Here is a 27,920-nt window from a genome sequence, read left to right on the forward strand (position 1 = left end):
ATCCAGGTCAAGCTTTTTTTTTTGACATGTCAAAAATCAATGGTTCCCTATAAGAGCCCATCGATTTAAATAAAATAGTCGCATCAAAGTTGGATCATGATGATCTGAATTGGAGGTGCAACTTGTGCTCTGAGGGGGAACCCCACGCCAAAATAAAAAAATAAACCCACATGATCCTTCTGCCTCCGCCATCTTCTCCCGATGCTAGCTCCGTGTTAGCTCCGGCGTCTCATTACTTATAAAGCTATGGGACGTGGCCAACTGGTGACGTCGTCCAGAGACCCTGCCCCATCATGCACTAGGCTTGTCGTCCAGAGCCCCCCAGCCTCAAAGCACCCAACCCCCCATGTTGCGGGTGTGTGGCCTGGTATGGTCCAGGAGAGGGGGCGCTCGCTCACCCCCCCCCCCCTCTTCCTAACCTGCTGGGCTGCATGCTCGATAAGGGCATGGTATGGTCTGGGAGGGGAGGTGACCCCACACCATTTTCTTTCCCATTTTGGCATAGCATTTACCTTTTAAAGACTCATATCAGACTCAAAGAGCCTAGTATGGATCTTGGGGAGGACTCCATGCCATTTGTTTTTCTTCATTTTAGCATGGGGTTCCCTTTCAAGATCCTCAGAGCACAAGGCGCACCTCATCATGATCCGAATTGGATGCAACTTCTTTTCAAACCAATGGGCTAAAAGTCGGATCAGTTAAGATGGCTCTCATAGGGAACCATTGATTTTGAATAAAAGGCAGAGAAACGCTGCTAAAAGCCAACGTGACTAAATACGCATTAACGCTAGTAAAAGAAGGTTTTTACAGCCGCTGTTCACTGGCATTAGTAGTGGCTTTCCAGCTCATTTTTTCTAATGCCCTGTGTGCAAAGAAAAAAAAAACTTAACAAAATAATGCTTTCATACAAGCATTGCAAAGGTATTTCCAAATGAAATTCAGTCTTTAACCACTTCATTACTGGGCACTTAAACCCCCTTCGTGTCCAGACCAATTTTCAGCACCAACGCATTTTGAATGACAATTGCGCGGTCATACAACACTGTACCCAAATTATATTTTTTATAATTTTTCCCCACAAATAGAGCTTTCTTTTGGTGGTATTTGATCATCTCTGCGATTTTTATTTTTTGCGCTATAAACAAAAAAAAGACAGAAAATTTGGTAAAAAAAAAAAAAACACAATAATTTTTACTTTTTATTATAATAATATCCCAATTTGTTTTTTAAAAAAGTATTTTATTTCCTCGGTTTAGGCCGATATGTATTCTTCTACATATTTTTGTTAAAAAAATAAAAATAAAAAATTAAATAAAAAAAAATTAAAAAAAAAAATCGCAATAAGCGGATTTGATCGGTTTGCGCAAAAGTTACAGCACCTACAAAATAGGGGATAGATTTATATTTATTTCTTTATTTTTTACTAGTAATGGCGGCGATCTGCGATTTTTTTTTTTTTTGTCAGGCCTGCGATATTGCGGACGGACATATCGGACACTTTTGACACAAATTTGGGACCATTCACATTTATACAGCGATCAGTGCTATAAAAATGCACCAATTACTGTATAAATGTGACTGGCAGGGAAGGGGTTAACCACTAGGGGGTGAGGAAGGGGTTAAATGTATTACCTGGGTGTGTTCTAACTGTGTGGGGGGAGGGGACCGACTGGGGGAGGTGACCGATGCTGTATCCCTATGTACAATGGACACAGATCGGTCTCCTCTCCTCTGACAGGACGTGGAGCTCTGTGTTTACACACAGAGCTCCACCGTCCCTGCTGTCACCGCCGATCGCGTGTACCTGGCGGACATCGCGGCCGCCAGGTACACGCATCGGCTTCCCAGCGATGCGCCGGCACAGTGTTTACCCGCTGCGCGCCCCCCAGTGGCACACGCGGGTAATGCACAGAAAAAGACGTCCAAAGACGTCCACTCGGCACTTGAGAGCCGCGCTGTAGACGTCTTTTGTCTATAGCGCGGATCTCAAGTGGTTAATAAAAGATTTGCATTTTGATCTCTCTCTCTCTCTGTAATTGGTGATGGGGTACCAGGTGGCGTTAAATAGGAAATTATTTGTCTTTTCAGCAACAATTCTACAAAAAAAAAAAAACACACACACACACCAGATCAGCTGTATTTAGCTCCCCTGATAGCCACAAGTTGTTACAGTACATGTTTACATTCTAAAAAAGTATTGAAGAACAGCCGTTTCTTCTGCTACCAAAGCCGAAATACAAAAAGCTGGGCATCAGCTGTCAAGATGATGGCAGGTGCCATCACTCCAGGACATTCCCAGGCCCTTTGGTGTACTTCTTGAAAAAGAGAGAGACTATATTGCTTAGTTGTAAATCTTTTCTTCCCTGGAAAACAAAGTCACTTGGAAGCTGCCATAATGAAGACAGCGGTGAAAGGCAGAACGCCAATAAACATTTTGCAGATATCACACAAATTCCCCTCTGTATTGTAAACATTTGGATTGCTTGCTGCCGTCCCATGTTCCTCCACACAGACGCCAATAATTTATACTATCTAGAAAAAGGGTCTCCAAACTTTCTAAACAAAGAAGTCTCCTGTCCTTTAGACTTTAGGGGTCTAGACAGTGCCCCATCATTGGTGTCAGTGGGAAGAATTGTGCCCCATTGTGTTTGTCACTAGGGAGGAATTGTGCCTCATCATTGATAACCATTGGGCCCCATTGTTGGTGTCATTGCTACAAATTGTGCCCAGCACCTTCGAGACTAAAACGTGTCGCTTGCTAAAAAATCTCAGCACACATACCTGTCATTTGAATCATTCCTCTCTACCTGGTGGATGGTAGATTCCTGCAGACTGAGGGCTATGGCTGTCTGAAGCTCGTCTTTATCATTCAGGAACCTGACCACAGCTGAAAAATAATAAAATGGTAAAACTTCATAGGCAGGGTATGAGTCATTTTACGTAGTTAGTCAGATTGAAAAAAAGACAAGTCCAGCTAGTTCAACCATAAAACAATAAATAGAAAGTATCCTACAATCCCATATACCCAACTCCATACCCACAGTTGATCCAAAGGAAGGCAAAAAAAAACCAGCAGAGAATGCTCCAATTTGCTACAGCAGGGGACAAAATTCCTTCGGATTTTCCCTGGATCAACTTTACCTATAAATGTTAATGCCCAGTTATATTATGTACAACTAGAAAATAATCCAGACCTTTCTTTAAGCAATCTACTGAGCTGACCAGAACCGCCTCTGGAGGGAGTCTATTCCACATCTCTTACTGTGAAGAAGCCTTTCCGTATTTGGAGATTAAATCTTTCTTTCTCTAGACGTAAAGCGTGCCCCCGTGTCCTCTGTGTTGACCGTAAAGTGAATAACTCAACACCAAGTTCACTATATGGACCCCTTATATATTTGTACATGTTGATCATATCCCCCCTAATTCTCCTCTTCTCAAGAGAGAATAAATTCAGTTCCTCTAATCTTTCCTCATAGCTGAGCATCTCCATGCCTCTTATCAGTTTGGTTGCCCTTCTCTGCACTTTTCTCAGCTCCCCGATATCCTTTTTGAGAACTGGGGCCCAAAACTGAACTGCATATTCCAGATGAGGTCTTACTAATGATTTGTACAGGGGGGCAAAATTATATCTCTCTCTGGAGTCCATACCTCTCTTAATACAAGAAAAGGACAGAAACCTCAGCTTGGCATTGCATGCCATTATTGAGCTCATGATCAACTAAAACCCCCGGATACTTCTCCACTATGGATTCCCCCAGTTGTACTCCCCCTAGTATGTATGCTGCATGCATATTCTTAGCCCCCAAGTGCATACATTTACATTTATCAACATTTTATAACTGTATGATTTATATGTACCATAAACAAAACTGCTACATGAACTCTATTTCTGGGGGGATTCAACTAAGATTTGTAAAATGTGGTAATACTTTCACTTTAAAAGGACAATTGAAGAAAAAAAAAAGAGCACTGTTGTATTTAAGGAAAACTTTAGAGGATTTTTAGCCTAGTATTGGTAATCTCAGTTGGAAAGAGGGAAGCTTCACTAATTTGGGTTAGATGGCTTCCTTTGAGCTAATGCTATTGGTCTGCAATACTCTCTCATACAAAGCATGAAGGATAAAAAAAAAAAAAAATCGTCATGTGACAAGTGACGCAACACGTTGGGTGGAGCAAGTGACGTCACTTTCAGTGTCTCCAGTACCCGAAGATGGTGAGGGGGGTGATCTGCCAAAGTTTTAACTTTCATGCTTTGTAAAAGAGAGATTTTATGCAAGTTTATTTAATGATTATACATGAAAGTGGATGTAAACCCCATTCATAAAAATCTTAGCTGAACACATATCTGTAGTGTTTTGTTATCCCTCTCCAAAAGTAGTCATGTAGCCGTCTCTTGCTCCGTTCTTCTGTTATCAGCCTGATAACTTCTGAGACGTTCTCCGAGACGGGAGTCTGAAGTTTGTGTCAGGGAGGGAGCTATAAATAGATTAGCACAAAGCAGAACTATTCACAGACAAACTCTGAATGTGTGGGGAGGGGTGTGTGTACCTGGACTATACTTGACCTGGTATACTGCATCTTGTAATCCCCAATATAGCAGCCCTCAGACTGGGAGAGGGAGGGAAGGACTGGGAGCTGAAAGCAAATGTATTGACGTGAAACATGCTGATAGGAGGACAGAGCAGAGTGTGCAGTGTTCTGGAAATGTTATTGATCGTTAATAAAACCTACTACAGTTGGGAACAGACACAAAGATACACTCAGCATCTTTCCAAATAACTGTTCTGTTTATTTGGCACAATTTAAGTTTTTTATACACACGATTACGTAGGTATAACATTAAAATTACAATTGTACTTTTATGGTAACAAGGGGCGTAACATAGGCAGGCTAATTCTCCTCAGAACTCAAAAGAATGCAACATGTAATGAAAACATTATTAGACACCAGACGAGCTGGAAGCTACTATCAAAGCAGCCTGGGCTTCCATAACAACTCGGCAGTGCCACAGGCCGATCGCCTCCATGCCACGCCGCAATTTATGCAAAAGGAACCTAGACCAATTATTGGGTGCATACTACACTGTACATGGACATACTTTCCAGTAAGCCAACATTGTTCTATTAAAAACCCTTTTTTTTTATTGGTCTGCAATATTCAGATATTGAATTCTGAGGGTTTCACTATCGTGTTTCCCCGAAAATAAGCCCGGGTCTTATATTAATTTTGGCAGCCAAAAACACGCTAGGGCTTATTATCGGGGTAGGTCTTATTTTCGGGGAAACACGGTAGCTGTAAGCCATAAATCATGAAAAAAAAATAGAAGAAAGAAATGCTTGAAATCCCTTTTTCAAATTGAATTACTGAAATAAGTAAACTTTTTGATGATAATCTAATTTTATGAGATGCACCTGTATTTGGCAGTTTGCCTAGAGTTCAAGATCCAATAAGGAGGGCAATGAGGCTCGTCACTTACCCGATTTTGTCTTGTCTTCAGATGGTTCATCAGGGTTTCCCTCTGGCTCTTTGGCACATTCATCAGTTAGAAAACTTACAGCCTGAGTTATGTCATTATTACTAGCCTGAATAAAGGAGCAGAGAAAGTAAAAGTCACATTTCTATTATTTCGGTAAGACAGAACTCATTTTAAGGTTAACAAGTGTAATGCCTTAGCCTTGTGTGACTTACCATCTACTATATTTTACGGAAATGGATACCTACCTGAAGCAACAATTCTAAAGCAGATACAGATTTGTTCCATTTTACAACACGTTTTGGTAAATACAACAAAAACAAAAGCAGAACTTAAAAGTGGAATTTCAGGTTATTCCCATCTATGATTATCACTTCCCGACCGTACTATAGCAGAAAAACGGCTACAACGCAGTCGCTCAGTTCTGGGAGGGGTCTATTGACGACCTCCCACAGCCCTGCCCCCCTGCACGCCCTTCAATAACCGTCTCTCCTGTGACAGGGCACATATACACTGGTAATCAGGTCACCGATGATCAGCGATGCCCCGCCAGTGGCCCAATCACTAGCGACGCCCCGCCAGTGGCCCAATCACTAGCGACGCCCCGCCAGTGGCCCAATCACTAGCGACGCCCCGCCAGTGGCCCAATCACTAGCGACCCCCCGCCAGTGGCCCCAATCACCAGCGGCGCCTCGCCAGTGGCCCCAATCACCAGCGGCGCCCCGCCAGCGGCCCAATCACCAGTGGCGCCCCGCCAGTGGCCCAATCACCAGCGGCGCTCGCCAGTGGCCCAATCACCAGCGGCCATTTACAGTCACGTGAAAAAGTATCCCAAGGAAACTGTTGACATTTTCACCACATTTCATCAGGCAAGAACCCTCGTCACGTGATTTGACTGACAGCAGTCGGAGACACATGGCAGCCTGCAAAAAGGGGGGGGGGGGGGGAAGATACAGATGGGGACATCACTGGATCGAGTGATGGGGGCTCAGGTAAGTATAACAGTGATGGGCGTGAGGGGGCAATACTTTTACCTAAACATTATTTACCTTAATGTAAGGAATGTATCAAAAGAAAATAAAAAATTTAGGGCTAGATTCAGCAAGAATTTACGCCGGCGTATCTATAGATACGCCGCGTAAATTCAAAGCTGCACCGGCGTATCTTCTTTCTGTATTCAGAAAGCAAGATACGCCGAAATTAGCCTAAGATCCGACTGGCGTGAGTCTCTTACACCGTCATATCTTAGGGTGCATATTTACGCTGGCCGCTAGGTGGCGCTTCCGCAGTTTTCGGCGTAGAATATGCAAAGGACCTAGATACGCTGATTCAGAAACGTACGTGCGCCCGGCGGAATTTTTTTACGACGTTTGCGTAAGGCTTTTTCCGGCGTAACGTTGCTCCTGCTATATGAGGAGCAACCAATGTTAAAGCGGGAGTTCACCCATTTAAAAAAAAAAAAAAGAAAAATCTCCCCTTAGCTTCCTGCTCGTTCGGTCTAGGGGAATCGGCTATTTATATTAAAATATAAGCAGTACTTACCCGTTTTCGAGCTGCATCTTCTTCCGTCGCTTCCGGGTATGGGTCTTCGGGAGCGGGCGTTCCTTCTTGAGTGACAGCCTTCCGAGAGGCTTCCGACGGTCGCATCCGTCGCGTCACTCGTAGCCGAAAGAAGCCGAACGTCGGTGCGGCTCTATACTGCGCCTGCGCACCGACGTTCGGCTTCTTTCGGAAAATCGTGACGCGATGGATGCGACCGTCGGAAGCCTCTCGGAAACCTGTCAATCAAGAAGGAACGCCCATTCCCGAAGCCCATACCCGGAAGCGACGGAGAGGATGCGTCTCGTAAACGGGTAAGTACTGCACATAATTTTAAAATAAATAGCCGATTCCCCTAGTAATAACGAGCAGGAATCTAAGGGGGAAAAGTGCCCTCTAAGGGTGAACCCCCGCTTTAAGTATGGACGTCGTTCCCGTGTCGAATTTTGAATTTTTTACATTGTTTGCGCAAGTCGTTCGCGAATAGGGCCGGACGTAATTTACGTTCACGTCGAAAGCAATGAAGATTTGTGGCGGAATTTCGAGCATGCGCACTGGGATTCTTTCACGAACGGCGCATGCGCCGTTCGTAAAAAACGTAAAATACGCGGGGTCAACAATAATTTAAATAAAACACGCCCACATCATCCCCATTTGAATTAGGCAGGCTTACGCCGGCCCACATACGTTACGCCGCCGTAACTTAGAACGCAAGTTCTTTCTGAATACGGAACTTGCGCCCTAATTTACGGCGGTGTAACGTATCGGAGATACGTTACGCCCGCACTAAATTACGCAGGGCTATCCGAATCTAGCCCTTAGACTTTGCAATGTAGTTCCACTTTATGTTGCTTTGATTTGCCTTACAGTTGCATCTAAAATGGCAAGAAACTGTTTCTTATTTGCTCTTGCAATCACATGTTATAGGGAAGGAAAGCAGCACTGATGTCCCGTGTACATATGCCATTTCTGACCATTATGGGTCACAGACTTTGTACAATGCTGGCATGTCTTTATGAAATAATCCCCAAATAATTAATTCTATTAAGGCCCCTTTCACACTTGCGATTTTGATGCAATTTTGCCACGACTTGCCTGTGTAATCTGGAGGACTATGGAGTCAGACCAAAGTAGTGCAGGGACTACTTTGAAGACACAGGGATATGAATGGCACTCATTGGAAAACATGCTGTCCCAAGTCGCAGGACAAGTCACACAAGCGTGAAAGGGGCCTAAACCAAAAAAATTGTCTCACACATGAAATGCCCAACTCACTGACCTTAAGTGCTTCATTCAGAATAGCTGGATCTTGGATCCCGGTTATCTCTCTCAGTTGGTTAATCAGCATTTGAGAGTCCTGAAAATGAAAAAGAAATCAGTGTAAAAAAACAAAAAAAAAAAACACTAATACTATATGATAGATAGTGGGTCAGTACATGCTGTACAGTAAAACAAAATAGAACACAAGGAAGAGCAAGCTAAGTGCAGCATCAATGGGTTTATTATAGAGCTGCACGAGTCTGGATAAAATGAGCATCACATTATACAAAAAGATTGGACTAACTTTACCATTTAGTGTTTTTTTTTATTATTCATTTTAGTGACCACTGCGCAAATACGGTGCAACATTAAATATTGCAACGACCGCCATTTTATTCTCTAGGATCTTTGCTATATATATATATATATATATATATATAAAGGGGGGGGGGTAAATCTTCCAGAGGTCAAGTGGTTAGGTAACAAAGGGAGCTATAGAATACAAATCTTCACAGCATGGGTCATGCATGATTATCATAGACTAGAGCTTGTAGAACAACATGACATGCCAAATGCAGCATTTACTCAATACATAGTCGTTGGCTAATCTGTTAAAAAGCATTCCTGGTTCCTGTTCTCTGGGATAAAATTGGGATCATCCAGACAAACAAGTACAAACACTGTAAACATAGTCTGAACACGATGTGCATGGATTTATAAAAGGGTCACAACTTAGAACTGGATGGGTGCCCTGTAGCACATACCGTATATACTCGAGTATAAGCCGCGTTTTTCAGCACATTTTTTGGTTCTCCCTCGGCTTATACTCGAGTCACCTTTTCACGCCTGATCTCCCGGACTTTGGGGACCCGGTACTGGCTGGCCGTAGGTCCCCTGGACCCCAATCTTGGCACACATATAGCCCCCCCCCCTCCTTTTCCTCTACAAGTGTGCAAAGTTTGTTGTCCGGGGGACCTAAGGCCGGGGAGCAACGATTTTTCAAAGTCGGCACTCCTTCCATAGACTCCAATGTTTAACGGTAATTTCTCTGTTAACTTTGGGGACCCGGTACCGGCCGGCCTCAAGTCCCCTGGACCCAGAACTTGGCACACATGTAGCCCCATTTCTCCTCTACAAGTGTGCAAAGTTTATTGTCTGGGGGACCTACGGCTGTGGAGCACCGATTTTTCAAACCTGGGAACCCCTTCCATAGACTCCCATGTTAAACATCAGTCGAGGCATGGGCACAGTGAGGCATGCAGATGGACACCCTAGGCTTATACTCGAGTCAATACGTTTTCCCAGTTTTTTGTGGTAAAATTGGGTGCCTCGGCTTATATTCGGGTTGGCTTATACTCGAGTATATACGGTACTTAGCTTAGCCCAATGTCACTATGCAAATATAAATATGTGATACCTAATCAGTCTTATGGAAGTCATAAATCACTGTAGCAGCCTGAGATCCTACAGTGATAGACACCACCTTCTGGGTGCTGTGCCTTCTGCATAGCAACCACAGAAGGTTCTTTGCTTGGCACAGCCGACATTTAGAGAACACCTTGTATTTTTTTTCAGTGAATGCAAAGTGTTCTCTGCTGACTGGATGAGGTGGATAGGAGGGGGCCACGGTCTACAGCTTCCCACAGAGGCCAATCTGTTATCACATATGCATACTTACATTGGGCCAAGCTGACCCACTTTAACTGTTCAAATAAAGTCATCCCTGGAGTCCAGCTTTAAAACACACGAGTATAATCCAATCAGGGTATGCATAACAATTCATTTATTTCCAGAATTTTAAAGATCATCACACTGTCCAATCCTGCATCTTCATTCATAGTGGAGTAAGAAGCTTCTAGTTCAGAAGGTATACTATAGCTAAATGGATCATTTGTTCACCCATCAATGGTGCACATTATATTGACAATCTTCATTTCTTTCCTCCACAGATATAATCACCAGGACTGACCACACTGAGCATCAGCAATCATGTCTATGGGATCTACCAAGCTCTATCCGTTGTCTCCTAAAATATTTTGGATAGAGTAGGGACGTTTTGGGGAGTCCCGGGTCCCATTGAGGAAATTTCACTTCACTTTCTGTCCCATAGTCAAAACAAGAAGCGAGAAGAAATCTGTTCAAAGTGAGAGAATCTCTGGTCATCCAGGACCAGGTCACCAGAACGAGTGCGTTCATTTGAAGAGTCCCACTCAATTCCTGTGCTAGTCATTTCTCACCTTCACACTCTGAGAAAGACAAACATGACAAATGTAGAGGAGGAATCTCCCTAAAGCCGGGTACACACTACAGTTTTATTATTATAATTATTATTTTTGACGTGCAACCCAGGCAGATGCACAAAACAAAACAAAAAAAAACACTGACAGCTTTGGTCGGAGCCGCTGTACTAACCACGCAAGGTTAGTCCAGCCATCTCCCCCGCTGAGCTGTTGTGTTCTGACAGGGGGAATACTTCGATCAGTGCTCTCGTGCCATTGGCTGAGAGTGCTGATGGGGAGTCGGTTGGTTGGTTACTGGTTTTTCAGCATGCATATCCAACAGAAGCCGATCAGACAGACCGACACACACGGGCCAAACGTCAGCCGGTTTTTTTTTAACGTCTCCCGCGTGTATGGGGCTTAATAGGGGCACAGACAATAAAACCGGATATGTGTTCCAATCCTTTCTAGGGAATCACAGCGCATTGGAGAAAAAAAATGCCTAATTTTTACCAACAAAGCACAGAAATGCAAATGGCCTCATTGAATTTCATGTATTTTTATGACACATTTGTGTGTACCAAAAATAAAGCAAGCATGTCATGTGCAGGCACCGCCCGAGGCCAACCTGACCAAAGTATAGGCCCATGATACTCTGCTGGACCCCCCACCCCCCAGTGTCCGCCTGTGTGCTCTCCCTCCCCCCGTGTCTCCCTGTACAGGTGTGGCTTGCGTGTGGGCGGGGGACACATGGGGCCCCATGATCTTCTATTGTCAGTCCGCCCCTGGTCATATGCGTATACAAAGCAACAAAACCCACAGCTGCGTAGCAAGCACTTTCAAATGCCGTATCTAACATGTCAAGTCGCCTGCCTCAATACTCTGCAGTAGCCACCATAACTCCTAAACGTGAAGGCATGAGGCAATCATGAATGGTCCCTCACCCAACCTAAAACGTAATGGTTACTCTGAGAAACCGTCGGGTGAGGCCTGAGCGCCGTTACTGCCAAGCAGCGACACTCTTGTGTACATACCCTACCTCGGAGATCCAGAATAAATGGGCAGAAACACCAGAAAAGTGACACCTCAGGACATCTGTTATGTAGATAAAGTCACATTTTCTGGTAGGATTACATGACAAAAGCCCTTTAAGGTGTCCATCATTGCACAATGTAGCTTTACAATGGTGTTAAAAAAATATTTAAAGTTTCTTACTTTCCACTCAAATACTTCAAATCTCCACATTACCAAATATATTTTTTATGAATAGTTCCACCGTGTTGACTATTCAGAAAGGCTTCATTCCTAGCAGACAATTATCAGATGCTAAGTGGGGACGGCTGAGCAGACAGAATGGCTTTCGAGGACGGCAGTGGATGTCAGAGACTGGAAAAGTCCTGAGCTCTTCTATGCACTGGGACATATAAGGAGGCAAGGGAATGTAAATGAGCTTGATGAGCTATTTTAAGGTCAGTTACACATGCCATTTGAGTTTGTCATTCACTCCTTCACAATGATGTGACTGAGAACCAGCAAAGCCTGGGCTACTAAAACACCGATGATGGGAAGCGTATTACTAGAATTTGGTACCTGTTATAGGAATCCAGTTCATCAGCATAGGATATCCTTCACAGGATGTTAATGTTAGACCAAAAATGGAAATGGCTTTTGCCTCGTATACACGTACGGGTTTACCGGCGGACTTTTTACTGGCGGGAAACCCGAGGGGAAAGCCGAGAACCGGCTCGGCAGCTTATACCCCCTACACACACACACACACACACGACACAGGAAAACTGCCATGAGAGCTTTGGCCGGGAAACCCGGACGTGTGTATGCTCCACCGCAGTGTTTCCCATAAGAGAACTGCCGGGAAAAAGACTGCATGGAATCACGGCAGGAAAAAAAAAGAGAACATTTTTCCTGTTAGGATTCCCGGCGGTTTTCCTGTCGGGAAAACTCCCATGGAGCATACACACGGCCAGTTTTCCTGGCCAAAAGCCGCCATGGCAGTTTACCCGAGGGGAAAACTGGTCGTGTGTACGAGGCATTGGAAAGGAGCTGTTCAAATCTCCAAATCCACTTTCCTCGGAAATAGCAAAATTAGCAATTCCTCAGCACTCCATGTCGCAAACCACTGGGCTTAGATCCCATACACCAGGGGTGGCCAACCAGTGGCCCTGGGGCCACATGTGGCCCGCGGAGCCCTCTGATGTGGCCCGCGACCTCCTGCTCTGGAATGGTGGGTTGGCAAGCCCAGATCGCAGGTTGCCGACCTGTCCTACCACAGCATAAGTGTTGTGCATGAAGCTGGTGGTAGAGGAAGAAAATGGCTCCTGAGCAGAGCTCCATAAGCCAATGCTTCCTGTAGAGTGCCAGCTTTTGCCACAGGCGGAGTCAATGGCAAAGTTAGCTAACCCGCGGGTTAGACATAGGTGCACTACGCTGCACCTGTGGTGTGGGTAAACTGCACCACATCAGTGTGAAAGCAGTCTTAAGCCCTTTTCACATGATCGACCCTACCCAATTGTAACCTCAATTCACCTCTACAGAGCGGCAAATGTAAACAGACTTCTGTCCGTTTACGCCTGCCTACCTCAAATCCAATCCTCTAAACAAAAACAAAAAAATAGGAGGGAATTCGTCCCCTTCCATCTGGGCAGATCGGATCAGAGGGCCTATAGAGTAGCTATGACCTGTCATCCGCCAGCTCCGCTCATTGTGGCCCGCGACTGGTTATCAAGTTGCTTTAAAAGGTTGGGCACCCCTGCCATACACACTATTCGATTTTCTGCAGATTTTTGTCTTCAGGATTTACAAAAACCATGTAGTGCAAGGGCCTGCCTGATTGCATACAAATTGAAACTCATATGCCGCGTACACGCGGTCGGATTTTCCCCGACAAGAAGAGTTTGATGTGAGCTTTTGGTCGGAAATTCCGACCGCGTGTAGGCTCCATCTGACTTTTTCTGTCGGTATTTCCGACAGCAAAAAATTAAGAGCTGGTTCTCAAACTTTCAGACGGGAAAAGTTCTTGTCGGAAATTCCAACGCCCAAAAAAAACACAGGCATGCTTTGAATCATTGAGCCTAGGTTCACACTGGGTACGATTTGGTACGATTTGAGATGCGATTTCACATGTCAAATAGCATCTCAAATCGGCGGCATTTGCCAGCAATTGTCGGCAATGGCATCTGCGGCGCTGCAGCGATTTCAAAAAGTAGTTCCTGTACTACTTTTTGCGATTTCGGGCCGCGATTTACATTGAACCCTGCACAGATGTCTCTTAAATCGCGGCCGAAATCGCGGCAAAACCGCAGCTGCGAAAGCGATTTTACCGCGATTTTGAATTCGCAGCAGTGTGAACCTAGCCTGAACTTCATTTTTCTCAGCTCGTTGTACGTCACCAAGTTCTTGATGGTCGGAATTGTGTGTATGCAACAAAAGTTTGAGCCAAAATTCCATCTGAAAAAAAATCCACTTTTTTTTGTCGGAATTTACGATCGTGTGTACACGGCATTAAGGTTTGACCTCATTATATGGTTTTGGTAAAAACTGCTATAGTGTGTATGGTGCCTTAGTCAACAATGCAGAGCAAAGAGAAATGTTAGTTAACCAGACTCACATTACGCTAAAGCTGCTTTCACACTGGGGCGCGGTAAAGTGCCGCTATTTTTACTGTAATTTTTGCAGAGGTATTCAGCCACTAGTGGGGCGCTTTTAACGGCGGTTTAGCCGCACTGCCCAATCATTTCAATGGGCAGGAGCGGTGTACACATCGCTCCTTCACAGGAGTTTTTTTTAACGTCCTGCCAGGAATCGAACTGTGAACTCCCAGGAATCGGATCGCATTAGTGAGAATACTCATGCAATCCAATTTCAGTGTGGGGGGAGTCCCTGCGTTTTTTTCCTGCAAATCGAATGAGTTCAGCCATACAACTGTATGGCTGAACAGCACCTCACAGACATGTGATCGGCCCCGTAGGTGCGAATCACATGCGATGTCTGATCGCAGTAGCCTGAACCTGGGCTCAGGCGTTTTGCTTCAAGTGACACTGACATGAATGGAATTTTGTTTGTTGGACGTTTTTCAGGCACTTTACAAACTGAAAACACTCAGGTGTGAATGCAAATTGAAACTATTCATCTCCCCTTCCTGGCACGTCACAGAACCGCTTGGCAATTATTATACAGGATTTCTACAGCGCCAAAAGTTCATGTAGCGCTTTACAATATAAGGGCAATACAATTTCCTGGACTTCCAGCTGACAGGGAGAACCTGACTCTATGCTCACCATACATTGTTAGGATATTGTACAAGGTACTGTATTCCGTCAGTGGCACCCGCTGCTGTCAGAGTACACTGATTAATGGCTGCAGTCGATTGGCTGCTGCAGCCTCTGATCATCAGAAATTTTTTCTAGCATATCCCTTAAAAGAGAAGCCAATTAAATAATCAACTTCTCTTGATCAGGAGAGACCAAACACTGATTGCAATTCATCCTTTCCCTGCTAGACAGGGACGAATTTTGATCAGCGAATGGCTGGCTTTATTCAACAAACCTGATTTTGTGTAATAAAATCAAATACCTTGCGTCACATTGTGCTGCAATAATAAAACTTTCATTTATATTTCCCCACTTTCATGTACATCATTCATGACGATCATATGAGTGAAGCCAGACATAGAAGGATCGAACCTCAGCCAGTTCAGCAGGGACCTCCAAGATTCCATCCATGTATGGGCAAGGCTGGTTGTACTGAAGTCGATTTTGGCATGCGATTACTGCCAAGAGATATACCCGCTAGCAGTAATCGTGTTCTGCCAACAGGGAATACTTCCCACATGCATTTTTTGCAGATAAAAGAAAAAAAAAAGTGCATTATTAAAACAAAAAGGCATCACGCAGTGCATTCCAATGGTCGATAAAAATAGAAGAGCGAAAGTTAAACCTGGCTGGCAAAATCAAAACATAAAAAGTCTTATTAACCACTTCAGCCCGGAAAGATTTGCCATTTTTTTGCGATAAGGCACTGCGTCGCTTTAACTGACAATTGCGCCGACGTGCGACGCTGTACCCAAAAAAAATATTGGTGGCATTTGATGACCTCCGCAGTTTTTATTTTTTGCGCTATAAAACAGAAACAAAGTGGTAATTTTGAAAAAAAAAAAAATATATATATTTTTTAACTTGTTGCTATAATAAATATCCCCAAAAAAATATTCAATCAGTTTAGGCAAAGATGTATTAGAGCTGCACGATGCTAGCTAAAATGAGAATCACAATTTTTTTGCTTAGAAAATAGATTGCGATTCTTGCGGCATAACACCATCTTTCACATTAAAACAAAAACAATTGGGCTAACTTTACTGTTTAGTTTTTTTTTGTTTTATTAATTGAAATGCATTTTTTCCCAAAAAATTGCATTTGAAAGACTGCTGGGCAAACACAGTGTGACATAAAATATTGCAGCAATTGTCATTTTATTCCCTAGGGTCTCTGCTAAACAAAAATTATATATATATATATATATATATATATAATGTTTAGGAGTTCCAAGTAATCTTCTAGCAAAAAATATTGATTTTAACGTAAGAAACAAAGTGTTAGAAAAAGATTTAGACTTTAAGTGGTTAAACTTCCTGCATTTACACACATACGTTTGCTCTAAAGCCTCGTACACACGGTTGGACTTTTTGCTAACAAACTTCAAAATGAGCAAGTTTTCCAAAAAAATCCGACCGTGTGTACGCTCCTTCGGACAAACTTTTTCGGTTTTCATCGGACAAAAGTTCGCTCTGCAAACGGACAAACTTTTCGACAACAAAAGTCCGACCGTGTGTACAGAAATCCATCAGACTTTTGTACAAAGTACAAACACGTATGCCCAGAACCAATGTTAAAATCAACCAACAACAGCAGAAATTTACCAAAGGGTGGCGGTAAAGAGCAGAAATACCACGGGATGTTGGGAGAGTTTTGGGAAAGTTTACAGAAAAGTCCTGCCGTGTGTATGCTATGGGTGTGCCTGGCCAACGCCCTTCAAACAAAAATCCACAGAAAAGTTTTTTTGAAGTTCGATCGTGTGTATGAGGCTTAAGAAGGAAGCATTAGTTACAATGTTTCCTGTTAAAAACTTGGCAGACTGCCCAGATATTTTCTTTTGTCAGCGTGAGCAGATAAAGTCTCTCCACTTATATGAAAGAATCGGCAAACTCTGCATTGGTGATCGACGGGGGGGTTGAATTGAGATCTTGATTTTTTTTTTTTTAAACGATTAATTGTGCAGCTCTAATATGTATTCTCCAAAAAAAAAAGTTTGCATTCTATGCATTAAGGTGAAAAAACTTCTGTCACTGAGAAGCCCCCGTTTTACTCACCTGAGCCCGTTCGTTCCCACGCTGGAGACGCGTACACCCTCTCTGGATGTGGTCTCGGCTCTTGATTGGATAGATTGATAGCAGGGCAGCCATTGGCTTCTGCTGCTGTCAACCACACCCAATGACACTGACGTGTGCCCGCACGTGTACTAAGTGGTTTTCCGATGCGGGGGAGGAGCTACTAGCGCCACCTGGGACCCCAGGTTAAATAACAGAAAATTACTTGGAATCCTCAATTTTATATTATTTTAGCAAAGACCCCAGAGAATAAAATGGCAGTTGTTGCAATATTTTGTGTCACACTATATTTGCACATTTGTCTTAGGTCAAATGCAATTTTTGGGGAAAAAATACACTTTAATTAATAAAAAAATAAAAACACAGTAAAGTTTGCACGTTTTTTTATTTTTTTTTGTATAATGCGAGGATCGTGCTCTTTATTCTAAGCAAAAAAATTGTGATTTTCATTTCAGCCTGAATCGTCCAGCTCTACTTTAAAAGGTAAAAAAATATCTTGGCTTTAGAACCACTATAAGAACAATTAGGGAGAAAAAAAAAAAAAAGCTGCTGGAAGGAATCAAAACACAAAAAACATATATCCAGCACCACTTTTTTTCTTAGTTCTGGACAAAATGGCTGTCACGTTTTTTGCTGCTTTCTGGGTAATCAATGCTGCGATTATATTCATCACCCCTAATGACATGTCAGGCATCCATTTACTCTGTGTAACATGTTTTCATATAATACAATTGGGGTATCCATTATGTTTTATTTTTTTATTAAAGTGCATTAAAAAAAAAAAAAGGAATTTGAAAAAGCGCTGTGCAAAAAGCGTGTGACAAAAAATTGCAACAACCACCATTTTATTCTCTAGGGTCTGTGCCAACTATTTAACGCGGTTCTCCACCCTAAAGTGGAGTCCCGCTGATCGGAACCCTCCCCCCCTCCGGTGTCACATTTGACACCTTTCAGGGGGAGGGGGGGTGCAGATATATTTGCACCCACTTCCGGCCCGGCATTCACGGGCAAAAGACGGGCATTCCGTCACATCCCGTCACCCCCCCCCCCGTTGTGTGCTGGGAACACTCGGCTCCCAGCACACAGCGGGAGCCAATCGGCGGGCGCGGCGCTACTCGCGCATGCGCAGTAGGGAACCGGGCAGTGAAGCCGCAGCGCTTCACTTCCTGGTTCCCTCAGCGTGGATGGCGGGTGGAGCAGCAGAGAGACGAGCGATCGCTCGTCATCTGCTGCGATCGGCGCTGGACTCCAGGACAGGTAAGTGTCCTAATATTAAAAGTCAGCAGCTGCAGTATTTGTAGCTGCTGGCTTTTAATATTTTTTCCCCATGGCACATCCGCTTTAAAATGTTTGGGGATTCTAAGCAATTTTCTAGCAAAAAAAAATGATTTTTACTTGTAAACAATGGTCCTTAAGTGGTTAACTCAGAGGTCGGCTCATGAGGTCCAACACTTCACTGATACACAGCTATACATGTCAGACACACTCAGCACTTCAAAGATATATCGTTATCTAATGGTTTAAAATATCCCAACTGTTCACATAAAAAATACATTGTATCCAAATAAATGTTAGGTGAAGGCCATTCTTTGAATTTGTAAACTCCATAGTTACATATTCTCAAACATAAAGCCATCCTTCCACCATTCTCACTACTATTACAATCATTATGTTTATTACAGCAAAAAAAAAAAACACACACACACACACACACACACACACACACACACAATGATAATTAAGGATCATCTGAAATGTTTACTCCAGGGGTTGACAAATTTGCTTGGAATCTAGGAGCCAGGTAAAAAAGTTAGGAGCCAGATTATCCACCGATTATCTCCACACACAGAGAATCCTCATAGACTGACACAGTAACGGGCAGTTTATGAAGCTGCGATCTGAGCTCTTCACTGGCGATCTGTGTCAGAATTCACCAGCTCAGAGGTGGTGAATCGGGGAGTGAAGAGGGAATCCCGGGGCATCTGAGGAGGAAGAATTGTAAACTTCTTTCTACCTCGTTCTGACCCCCCCCAACAACCATCTCCCCCTGGAGTGTGTGTGCGTGCACATACACACACACACACACACACACACACACACACACACACGTATATATTTATGAAGGGGGACTCGTTATTTTAATAACATTAACCACGCTGTCTGTCACTGTACTGAGCAGTGATAATTTATCACTGCTCAATAAACGGACATCTCTGTTAATTTTTTGTACTGTAGTCTCAAACTCTCATGAGATTCCAGTATCAGGGGCCATTCTCCAGTGTTAGAAGCATTGGTAGATCACTTCACTCCTCCAAGGGTGAAGCGCTCTCCTCCGTGAATACCGGAGAATGAAGCAGTGAATAGATTTCACTGCTTCATAAAAGGACACCATAATGTGAATAGGCCCTATAAGCACGAGGGCCTATGTATGAAAAGCGGGATACCATGGTTTACAGTGTCCATTCAGAAGTCACATTGCTTTCTCTGGTCTGCACACTGTTCATACATAAGCCCCATAATCCTTAGAAATAAAAAATGTACCTCAGCCTTGCCTCTAACACTATATATAATCCAATTACCTCAGGCAACTCATATCATCGTGTAATTAAATAAACACTATCACTGTTATTACAGTAATCAAATGCCAACGGGGAAACCACCCATCCCGCCAGGTACAACATCTACACAAGACTTCCAAATGACTTTATATATCTCCACAGCTCTGGATTTACCTTTTTAATTTTTACAAAATGTCATAAAGTCTCCTAGAGGAGACAGCGATCCTGGAGTAAGAGGATGCCAACACGAATGAAGGCCTCATTCACATGAGCACTGAGGCCTGTACAGCGTCATGGAGGCCTTTGTTTACATGTCTGGAGCTGCATGGTGCCAGCCTAAGAGCCCATTTACACCTAGGCGTATATACGCCTGAAGCGCGACGCTCGTGCCGCTGGAGGGGCGAATTTACATGGATGCCTATGAGATGGTTCACATCTCACGCCGAACGCCGAAACGTCTGCAAACAAGTCCTGGACGCTTTTTTTTTCAGGCGGCTTTCGGCACAGACATCAATGCAAATGATTTGTAAAAAAAAAAAAAAAGTTAACAAATCGCGGCAAAATACGCCTCGTTACAGTGTGAATGCAGCCTACGTTAGTGAATGGAGACACTGCGGCTGTATGGACACAACCGCACATCAACTTTGAAAGGTGCGTCGGGGCTTGTGTGCATGTTTTGGGGCCATAAACCCACAACTGCAAGCCTATCAAATTTGGAAATGTGTGGCTGTGTCCATACAGGTGCTGCAACTCCATTTGCTAATATATATTTGCCTGCATGTGGCTCCAGACACGTAAACAAAACACCTCATTCCAACAGTATGGACCTCAGTGTCCATGTGAATGAAGCCTTCCTGTGTGTTGGGTTCTTCTGGAGTTAGCTACCCTCTAAGAAAAATGTGCTCTGACATTTATAAAAATAAGACACAGTGATCCTAGAGTGAAGAAAACAGAAAAGGATCTCGACACACGGGAAGGCTCCATTCACTTGGACATGGAGGTCCATACAGCGTCAACGAGGTGTTTGTTTACATGTCAGGAGCCACATGCAGGCAGCCTATGTTAGCCAACGGAGATGCAGCATGCTGTACGAACACTAGTGCCAATAATGCACCAAAATGTCGGCCGCTGAAAATTATCAGCTGAAAATAGAGGTTTCAGCGTTGTGCCGGAAAAAAGAAAAGTGTAGATAAATGCTGCCGAAAACGCCCGCAATTATTTTTCATAGGTATGCAAAAATTTTTAAATATATAATAATAAAAGCAAAGATGCAACACAGGTGTATTTTTGATGCACGCTTGCTGCATTTCCAATGCATTTCAATGGGGAGGTGAGCTTTTTGGTGTTTTTTTTATTTTTTTATTTAACCTTCCAAATATGCACCAAGCAGGATTTTTAACACCATAAAAAAAGTGCCAATAATGGCTGACAAATTCATATTCAATTTATAATATTAAAAAGTTGAATACAATTATTTAAAAAAAAATGATATATTCTTTTTTTTTTTTTTTTTATGTCATTGTCGGTTTCAGCCAAGCGCATTTTTGGTTTTGGTACTGCAAATTGCAACACTAACGGACACAGTAAACTGGTTGGCCCCAAAATCGTGTGCAAATCGCTCAACAAAATCTCGACCAGGAAAGCGCATTCTCACTGCGCTAAAAAGTATGAATGGAGCCTTAAAGTTAAACGAAATCTAGACATCAGCTCTAAAACCCACAGAACATTAAACCACTTGGCAATATAGAATATTTGCACAACCATTTATCAAATCTAAATTTTCTGAAAAAAAAAAAAAAAGAAACACTAAAAATTACCGTATTTATCGGCGTATAACGCGCACTTTTTTGCTCTGAAAAACAGGGCAAAATCGTGGGTGCGCGATATACGCCCCATACCCGTGCTTTGTTCGAACCACTGCGCAGACATATACCGAGCGCAGTACACTCGGGTATAGTCGGGCAGTTTTGGCTCCTCTCGCGGTCACGTCGTGTGCGTCCTGTACGTCGTTTACACGAGAGGAGCCGAGCCCAACCGACTATACCCGAGTGTACTCCGCTCGGTATATGTCGGCGCAGTGGTTCAAACACAGCGCGGGAAGCGGGGATGGCCGCAGAAGGACGCCGGACCGGACGAGGCCGCTGGGCAAGACACAGACGAGGGGCATCCAAACTAAGTATTTTTATTTTTTTTGCAGGAATCTTCCTTCAAGTTCGGGGGTGCGCGCTATACGCCGGGGCGCGTTATAGCCCGATAAATACGGTATTTCTCACACAAACACATTTTATTCCCCACATTTTTGTACAAAATAAACTGCAGTTGTTGAATAAGAAGATGGCAAGCCACAAAATGGGGGAAAAAATTATGATATTCAAATTTAATAGGGACATTTACCTTTACCGCTCATCAATGTAGGGAAAGGGATATCACCAATCTAGGTGGGTCAAACAAAGGTGAAAACCTCTCCTCCAGTTTAGAAGCCCAGGTGCTGGCAATGCATGCAACAATAAAACAAGAAGAAGTTCTGGACAGTCGCACTCCAAAAAAAGTTTTGATTTAATTTCTTGAACAAAAAGGCAAAAAATACATGCCACAGCAGAAAGGACAGAAGAGTCGATGCGTTTCACTCTAACAAACAGTGCTTAGTCATAGCCATGACTAATCACTGTTAGTGTGAAACGCGTCATTTTTTGAAAAAAAAAAGCCAAAAACGTTTTGGGAGTGCGGCTGTCCAGAACTTCTTCCAGTTTTATCGCTCATCAACGTAGATATAATTGTAAATGAGCGACCTAGATCTACTGATCTCAATCTGGTGTTGCTCAGCAACATAGCCGCTTGCCGACCACATAAAATACAGTTGTGCGCATAAGTTTACAATTTATTATTTCTTGGCCATTTATCAGAGAATATGAATAACACAAACCCTTTTCTTTCACTCGTGGTTAGTGTTTGGCTGAAGCCATTTATTAGCAATCACTGTGTTTACTCTTTTTAAATGACAGCAGAAACTACCCAAATGACCCTGACATTTCCGGATTCTGAGTCATGGGGAAAGCAAAAGAATTGTCAAAAGATCTGTGGGGAAAGGTAGTTGAACTGTATAAAACATAAAAGGGATATAAAAAGATATCCAAAGAATTGATAATGCCAATCAGCAGTGTACAAACTCTAATCAAGAAGTGGAAAATTAGGGGTTCTGTTGAAACTAGGGTTGTCCCGATACCACTTTTTTAGGACCAAGTACGAGTACCGATACTTTTTTTTTAAATGTGTCCCCAAATGCAGTCATGTCCCCCCACATATCCAACCATGTCCCCCCACATATCCAGCCATGTCCCACCACATATCCAGCCATGTCCCACCACATATCCAGCCATGTCCCACCACATATCCAGCCATGTCCCACCACATATCCAGCCATGTCCCACCACATATCCAGCCATGTCCCACCACATATCCAGCCATGTCCCACCACATATCCAGCCATGTCCCACCACATATCCAGCCATGTCCCACCACATATCCAGCCATGTCCCACCACATATCCAGCCATGTCCCCCCATACCTAGATGTTGCCGCCGCATAGTTAATAAGCGCGGGGAACATTACAGCTTTCATTTGAATAGCTGTAGTGTTCCCTGCCGCGCTGCGTATAGACACTCCCCCTTGCTCGGGATTGGACAGATCACCCGTCCAATCCCGAGCAAGGGGGAGTGTCTATACGCGGCGGGGAACACTACAGCTATTCAAATGAAAGCTGTAATGTTCCCCGCGCGTATTAACTATGCAACGGCGGAGGCGGCTTTGCGCCGGGGGGCTGAGTATCGGATCTGGCATCGGGGGCATTTGGGGGAGTACAAGTACTCCCGCAAATGCTGAGTATCGGTCCCGGTATCGGGACAACCCTAGTTTAAACCAAACCACGGTCAGGTAGACCAACTAAAATTTCAGCCACAACTACCAGGAAAATTGTTTTGGATGCAAAGAAAAACCCACAAATATCTTCAGGTGAAATACAGGACTCTCTGAAAACATGTGGTGTGGCTGTTTCAAGATGCACAATAAGGAGAAACTTGAAGAAAGATGGGGTGCATGGTCAAGTCGCCAGAGGAAAGTCATTACTACTCAAATGCCACAAAGTATCCCACTTACAATACGCCAAACAGCACAGAGACGAACCTCAAACCTTCTGGCATAAAGTCATTTGGAGTGACGAGACCAAAATGTTGCTTTTTGGCCACAACCATAAACACTACATTTGGAGAGGAGTCAACACGGCCTATGATGAAAGGTACACCATTCCTACTGTGAAACACGGAGGTGGATCTCTGATGTTTTGGGGATGTGCTACAATGGCACATGAAATTTGGTCAAAATTGTTGGCAAGATGAATGCAGTACTGTATGTTATCAAAAAATACTGGAGGAACATTTGCATTCATCAGTCAGGAAGCTGCACATGAGACGTACTTGGACATTCCAACATGACAATGATCCAAAACACAAGGCCAAGTCGACCTGCTATTGGCTAAAGCAGAATAAAGTGAAGGTTCTGAGTGGCCATCTCAGTCTCCTGATCTCAATATCATTGAGCCACGCTGGGGAGATCTCAAATGTGCCGTTCATGCAAGACAGCCCAAGAATTCACAGGAACTGGAGCCTTTTGCCAAAGAGGAATGGGAAGCTTTACCATCTGAGAAGATAAAGAGCCTCATCCACAAATACCATAAAAGGCTTCATGCTGTCATTGTTGTTAAATGGGGCAACACACGGTATTAAAGAGGAAGTAAACCCTTCACTTTAAAAAAAAAAAAAAAAACCCTGCAAGAGAAAGGCATATTGAGCTAGTATGCACAGCACACTAGCTCATTATGAGTCACTTACCTGCGATCAAAGCCCCGAAGTCCTCCTCCATCCACCGCCATGTCCCCTCGTCGCTTCTTCCTGTCATCGTCGGGCTGCGACTGGCCGGAGCAGCGATTACATCGCTCCCGCGCATGCGCGGAAATACGGCATTAACTCGCGCTCGTCTCAATTGTAAATATCTCCTTAACCGTGGAGGTTTAGGAGAGATTTCTTGCACCTACAGGCAAGCCTTAAAGGGTCACTAAAGGAAAAAGTTTTTTTAGCTGAAATGACTGTTTACAGGGCATAGAGACATAATAGTTAACTGATTCCTTTTAAAAATGATTAAAAATAGATAAAAAAACAATCATATAATGTGCCTGCAGTGTAGTTTCGTTTTTGCTGTTTGCTGGTTCTCTGATGTACAGAGAGCCACTAGAGGGCAGTCAGCCAATAGAGAGCAGTGATACTTTGTCTAAAACTCCTCAGCACCAATCCAGTTTCGTTTTACACACAGCTCCTTGATTAGTGACCACCGTGAGAAATCTCCCAGTACTGTGGTTATCAGGAAACAGGCAACCAGGAAGTGTCCAGAACAGAGAGGATTTACAGCAACATCAAAGCAAAAACGAACAATGAGGACATGAAACCAGGACTGCAGTAAGGTAAAGGAAGCTATTTAGCTAAAAAAAAAAATTCCTTTAGTGACCCTTTAATCTAGGCTTACCTGTAGGTGCAAGATGTGTGGTTGGGTTTACAACCACTTTAAAGCGGGAGTTCACCCAATGATGTTTTTTTTTTCTCTTTTCCCCTTAGATTCCTGCTCGTTTTGTGAAGGGGAATCGGCTGTTTTAAAATATGATCCATACTTACCGTTTACGAGATGCATATTCTCCTCCGCTTCCGGGTATGGGCTGCGGGACTGGGCGTTCCTTCTTGATTGACAATCTTCCGAGAGGCTTCCGACGGTCGCATCCATCGCGTCACTCGTAGCCGAAAGAAGCCGAACGTCGGTGCGGCTCTATACTGTGCCTGCGCACCAACGTTCGGCTTCTTTCGGAAAATCTTGACGCGATGGATGCGACCGTCGGAAGCCTCTCGGAAGACTGTCAATCAAGAAGGAACGCCCAGTCCCGCAGCCCATATCCGGAAGCGACGGAGAATATGCATCTCGTAAACGGTAAGTACAGCTCAACTAGCCGATTCCCCTAGACAAAACAAGCATCCATCTAAGGGCAAAATGTGTTCTCTATGGGTGAACCTCTGCTTTAAGAACTGGGGTATGTAAACTTTTGATCAAGTTCATTTGGGTAGTTTATGTTGATATTATGATTTAAAAAGAGTAAACACAGCTGATTGTTAGTGTTTGGCTGAAACCATTTATTATCAATGAGTGAAAGAAAGGTTTTCGTGTTATCATTCATATTCTCTGAAAAATGACCAAGAAATCATAAATTCTGCCAGGGTATGTAAACTTATGAGCACAACTGTACTTAGATGGCAGCAGAGGCGGCTCTCCCACGCTAGATCACGTACCTAGAATGTGATCCAGCACTTCCGGGTAGGGTGCCGCAGATTAGACAAAGTACACACCGATCAGCAGGTGCCAGCCAATGGATGTCCACTGGCACCCGCTGATCAGAGAGCCTGTGGGGCCCTGTAAAGGACAGTGGGCCCCTGGAGATCACAGTAGGCTGTGTGGCCCTGGAGATGACAGTGGGGGAGGGGGCCTGGAGATGATAGTGTGTTGCATGACCTTGTAGAGGACAGTGGGGTCCCTGGAGGTGACAGTGGGGAAGGGGGCCTGGAGATCACAGTGTGTTGCGTGGCCATGTAAAAGACAGTGGGGCCCCTGGAGGTGACAGCGGGGCCCCCGGAGTTGACAGCGGGCTGTGAGGCCCCCGGAGATGACAGCGGGGGCCCTGGAGATCACAGCAGGCTGTGTGGTGCTTTGCATGATAGTGGGGCCCCTGTAGATGACAGCAGGGCCCCTGGAGGTGACAGCGGGCTGTGAGGCCCCCGGAGATGACAGTGGGGCCCCTGGAGATGACAGCAGGCTGTGAGGCCCCCCGAAGATGACAGTGGGGCCCCTGGAGATGACAGCAGGCTGTGAGGCCCCCGGAGAGGACAGCGGGGCCCCTGTAGATGACAGCAGGCTGTGAGGCCCCCGGAGATGACAGCGGGGCCCCTGTAGATGACAGCAGGCTGTGAGGCCCCCGGAGATGACAGCGGGCTGTGAGGCCCCCGGAGATGACAGCGGGCTGTGAGGCCCCCGGAGATGACAGCGGGCTGTGAGGCCCCCGGAGATGACAGCAGGCTGTGTGGTCCTTTGCATGATAGTGGGGCCCCTGGAGATGACAGTGGGGCCCCTGTAGATGATAGCAGGCTGTGTGGTCCTTTGCATGATAGTGGGGCCCCTGGAGATGACAGCAGGCTGTGTGGTCCTTTGCATGATAGTGGGGCCCCTGGAGATGACAGCAGGCTGTGAGGTCCTTTGCACGATAGTGGGGCCCCTGGAAATGACAGTGTGGTGTGGTGTGTGTGTGGCCCTGGAGATGACAGTGTGGTGTGTGTGTGTGGCCCTGGAGATGACAGTGTGGTGTGTGTGTGTGTGGCCCTGGAGATGACAGTGTGGTGTGTGTGAGTGGCCCTGGAGAGGACAGTGGGGCCTGAAGACTGAAGTCTATAAATAAAGTGCAGCTGGAGGACAGGAAAAGTTTCCATTGTCCCGGGCCCAGACTGTCGGGGTGGGTGCCAGGAGGTGATCGGGGCACACAGTGATGGGTAATCGGGGTCCCCTCTGCAGCACTTCCTCTCCCTTGTAACACCCCCCAACTCATTTCCTCCGCTCCCCTCCCCCTCACCGTGCTGTGCGGACTCCTCTCCCCGTCGCTCTCGCCCTCCTCATCCGGTTGCCGGGTCGGTCCCATGTTATTGCCGGCCGTGACACCTCGTGCTCGGGACTCCCCGGACATCTCCGGAGTGCAACCCAGCGACACGCCCACCCCGTCAGGACAGCCCGCCCCCTCCATTCATTTGTCCCCGGACCGATCTCCGGCCGGGATCTCGTGACGTCACCGGCGTGCAGCGCTTGGTGGAAGAACCATACATAGTGATACACGGATCTCCTCTGCCCTCTTATGTAATATGGAGCTTATAAAAGTGTCCTAGTCAGAACTTTTCCTTCTGCCAATAACAACCAATCAGATTCTCACTTGTTTTTTAGTGGAGTTGAAAGTAAAAAGAAGAATACTGATTGGTTGATAATGAGGACTGTTATGTTCATCCATAGGTCAGCCTGACGTTCCCTGCTTCTTCATATTTATGGTGGAGATCTGTATTCTAGAAGATCAATGTTTCTCAACTCATGTTTTCAGGATTTCCATTATTTTGCACAGGTGATTTGATTTCACTGCCTTAGTAATTACCACAGCTATTTCATCTGAGGGAAACCCTGAAAACATGACCTGTTGGGGCTCCTTGAGGACTGGAGTTGAGAAACATTGATCTAGAGCTGGGGTAGGCAACCTGGCCACCCCAGCTGAGGTGAAACTACAAATCCCATCATGCCTCTGCCTCTAGGAGTCATGCCTGTGATTGCCAGGGTCTTGCAATGTCTCATGGGAC

General features: G+C 44.7%; 1 protein-coding gene across 5 annotated transcripts in view; it reads right to left on the minus strand.

The window, feature by feature from the left end:
- Positions 1-27,290, minus strand: part of USP28 (ubiquitin specific peptidase 28) — a 116,948-nt gene extending 89,658 nt beyond the window's left edge. For all 5 annotated transcript variants that reach the window (XM_040326029.1, XM_040326030.1, XM_040326027.1 and 2 more), the window contains exons 1-4: positions 27,158-27,290; positions 8,292-8,369; positions 5,477-5,582; positions 2,782-2,887 (exon numbers count right to left, since the gene is read on the minus strand). In XM_040326029.1, coding sequence (XP_040181963.1) covers positions 2,782-2,887; positions 5,477-5,582; positions 8,292-8,369; positions 27,158-27,268 — 401 coding nt within the window. In that variant the 5' untranslated portion in view covers positions 27,269-27,290. The remainder of the gene's footprint in view (positions 1-2,781; positions 2,888-5,476; positions 5,583-8,291; positions 8,370-27,157) is intronic.
- Between the last annotated feature and the right edge of the window lie 630 nt (positions 27,291-27,920).

This window comes from Rana temporaria, chromosome 10 (genome assembly GCF_905171775.1).
Source record: "Rana temporaria chromosome 10, aRanTem1.1, whole genome shotgun sequence".
In the NCBI taxonomy this organism is placed as follows: Eukaryota; Metazoa; Chordata; class Amphibia; order Anura; family Ranidae; genus Rana; species Rana temporaria.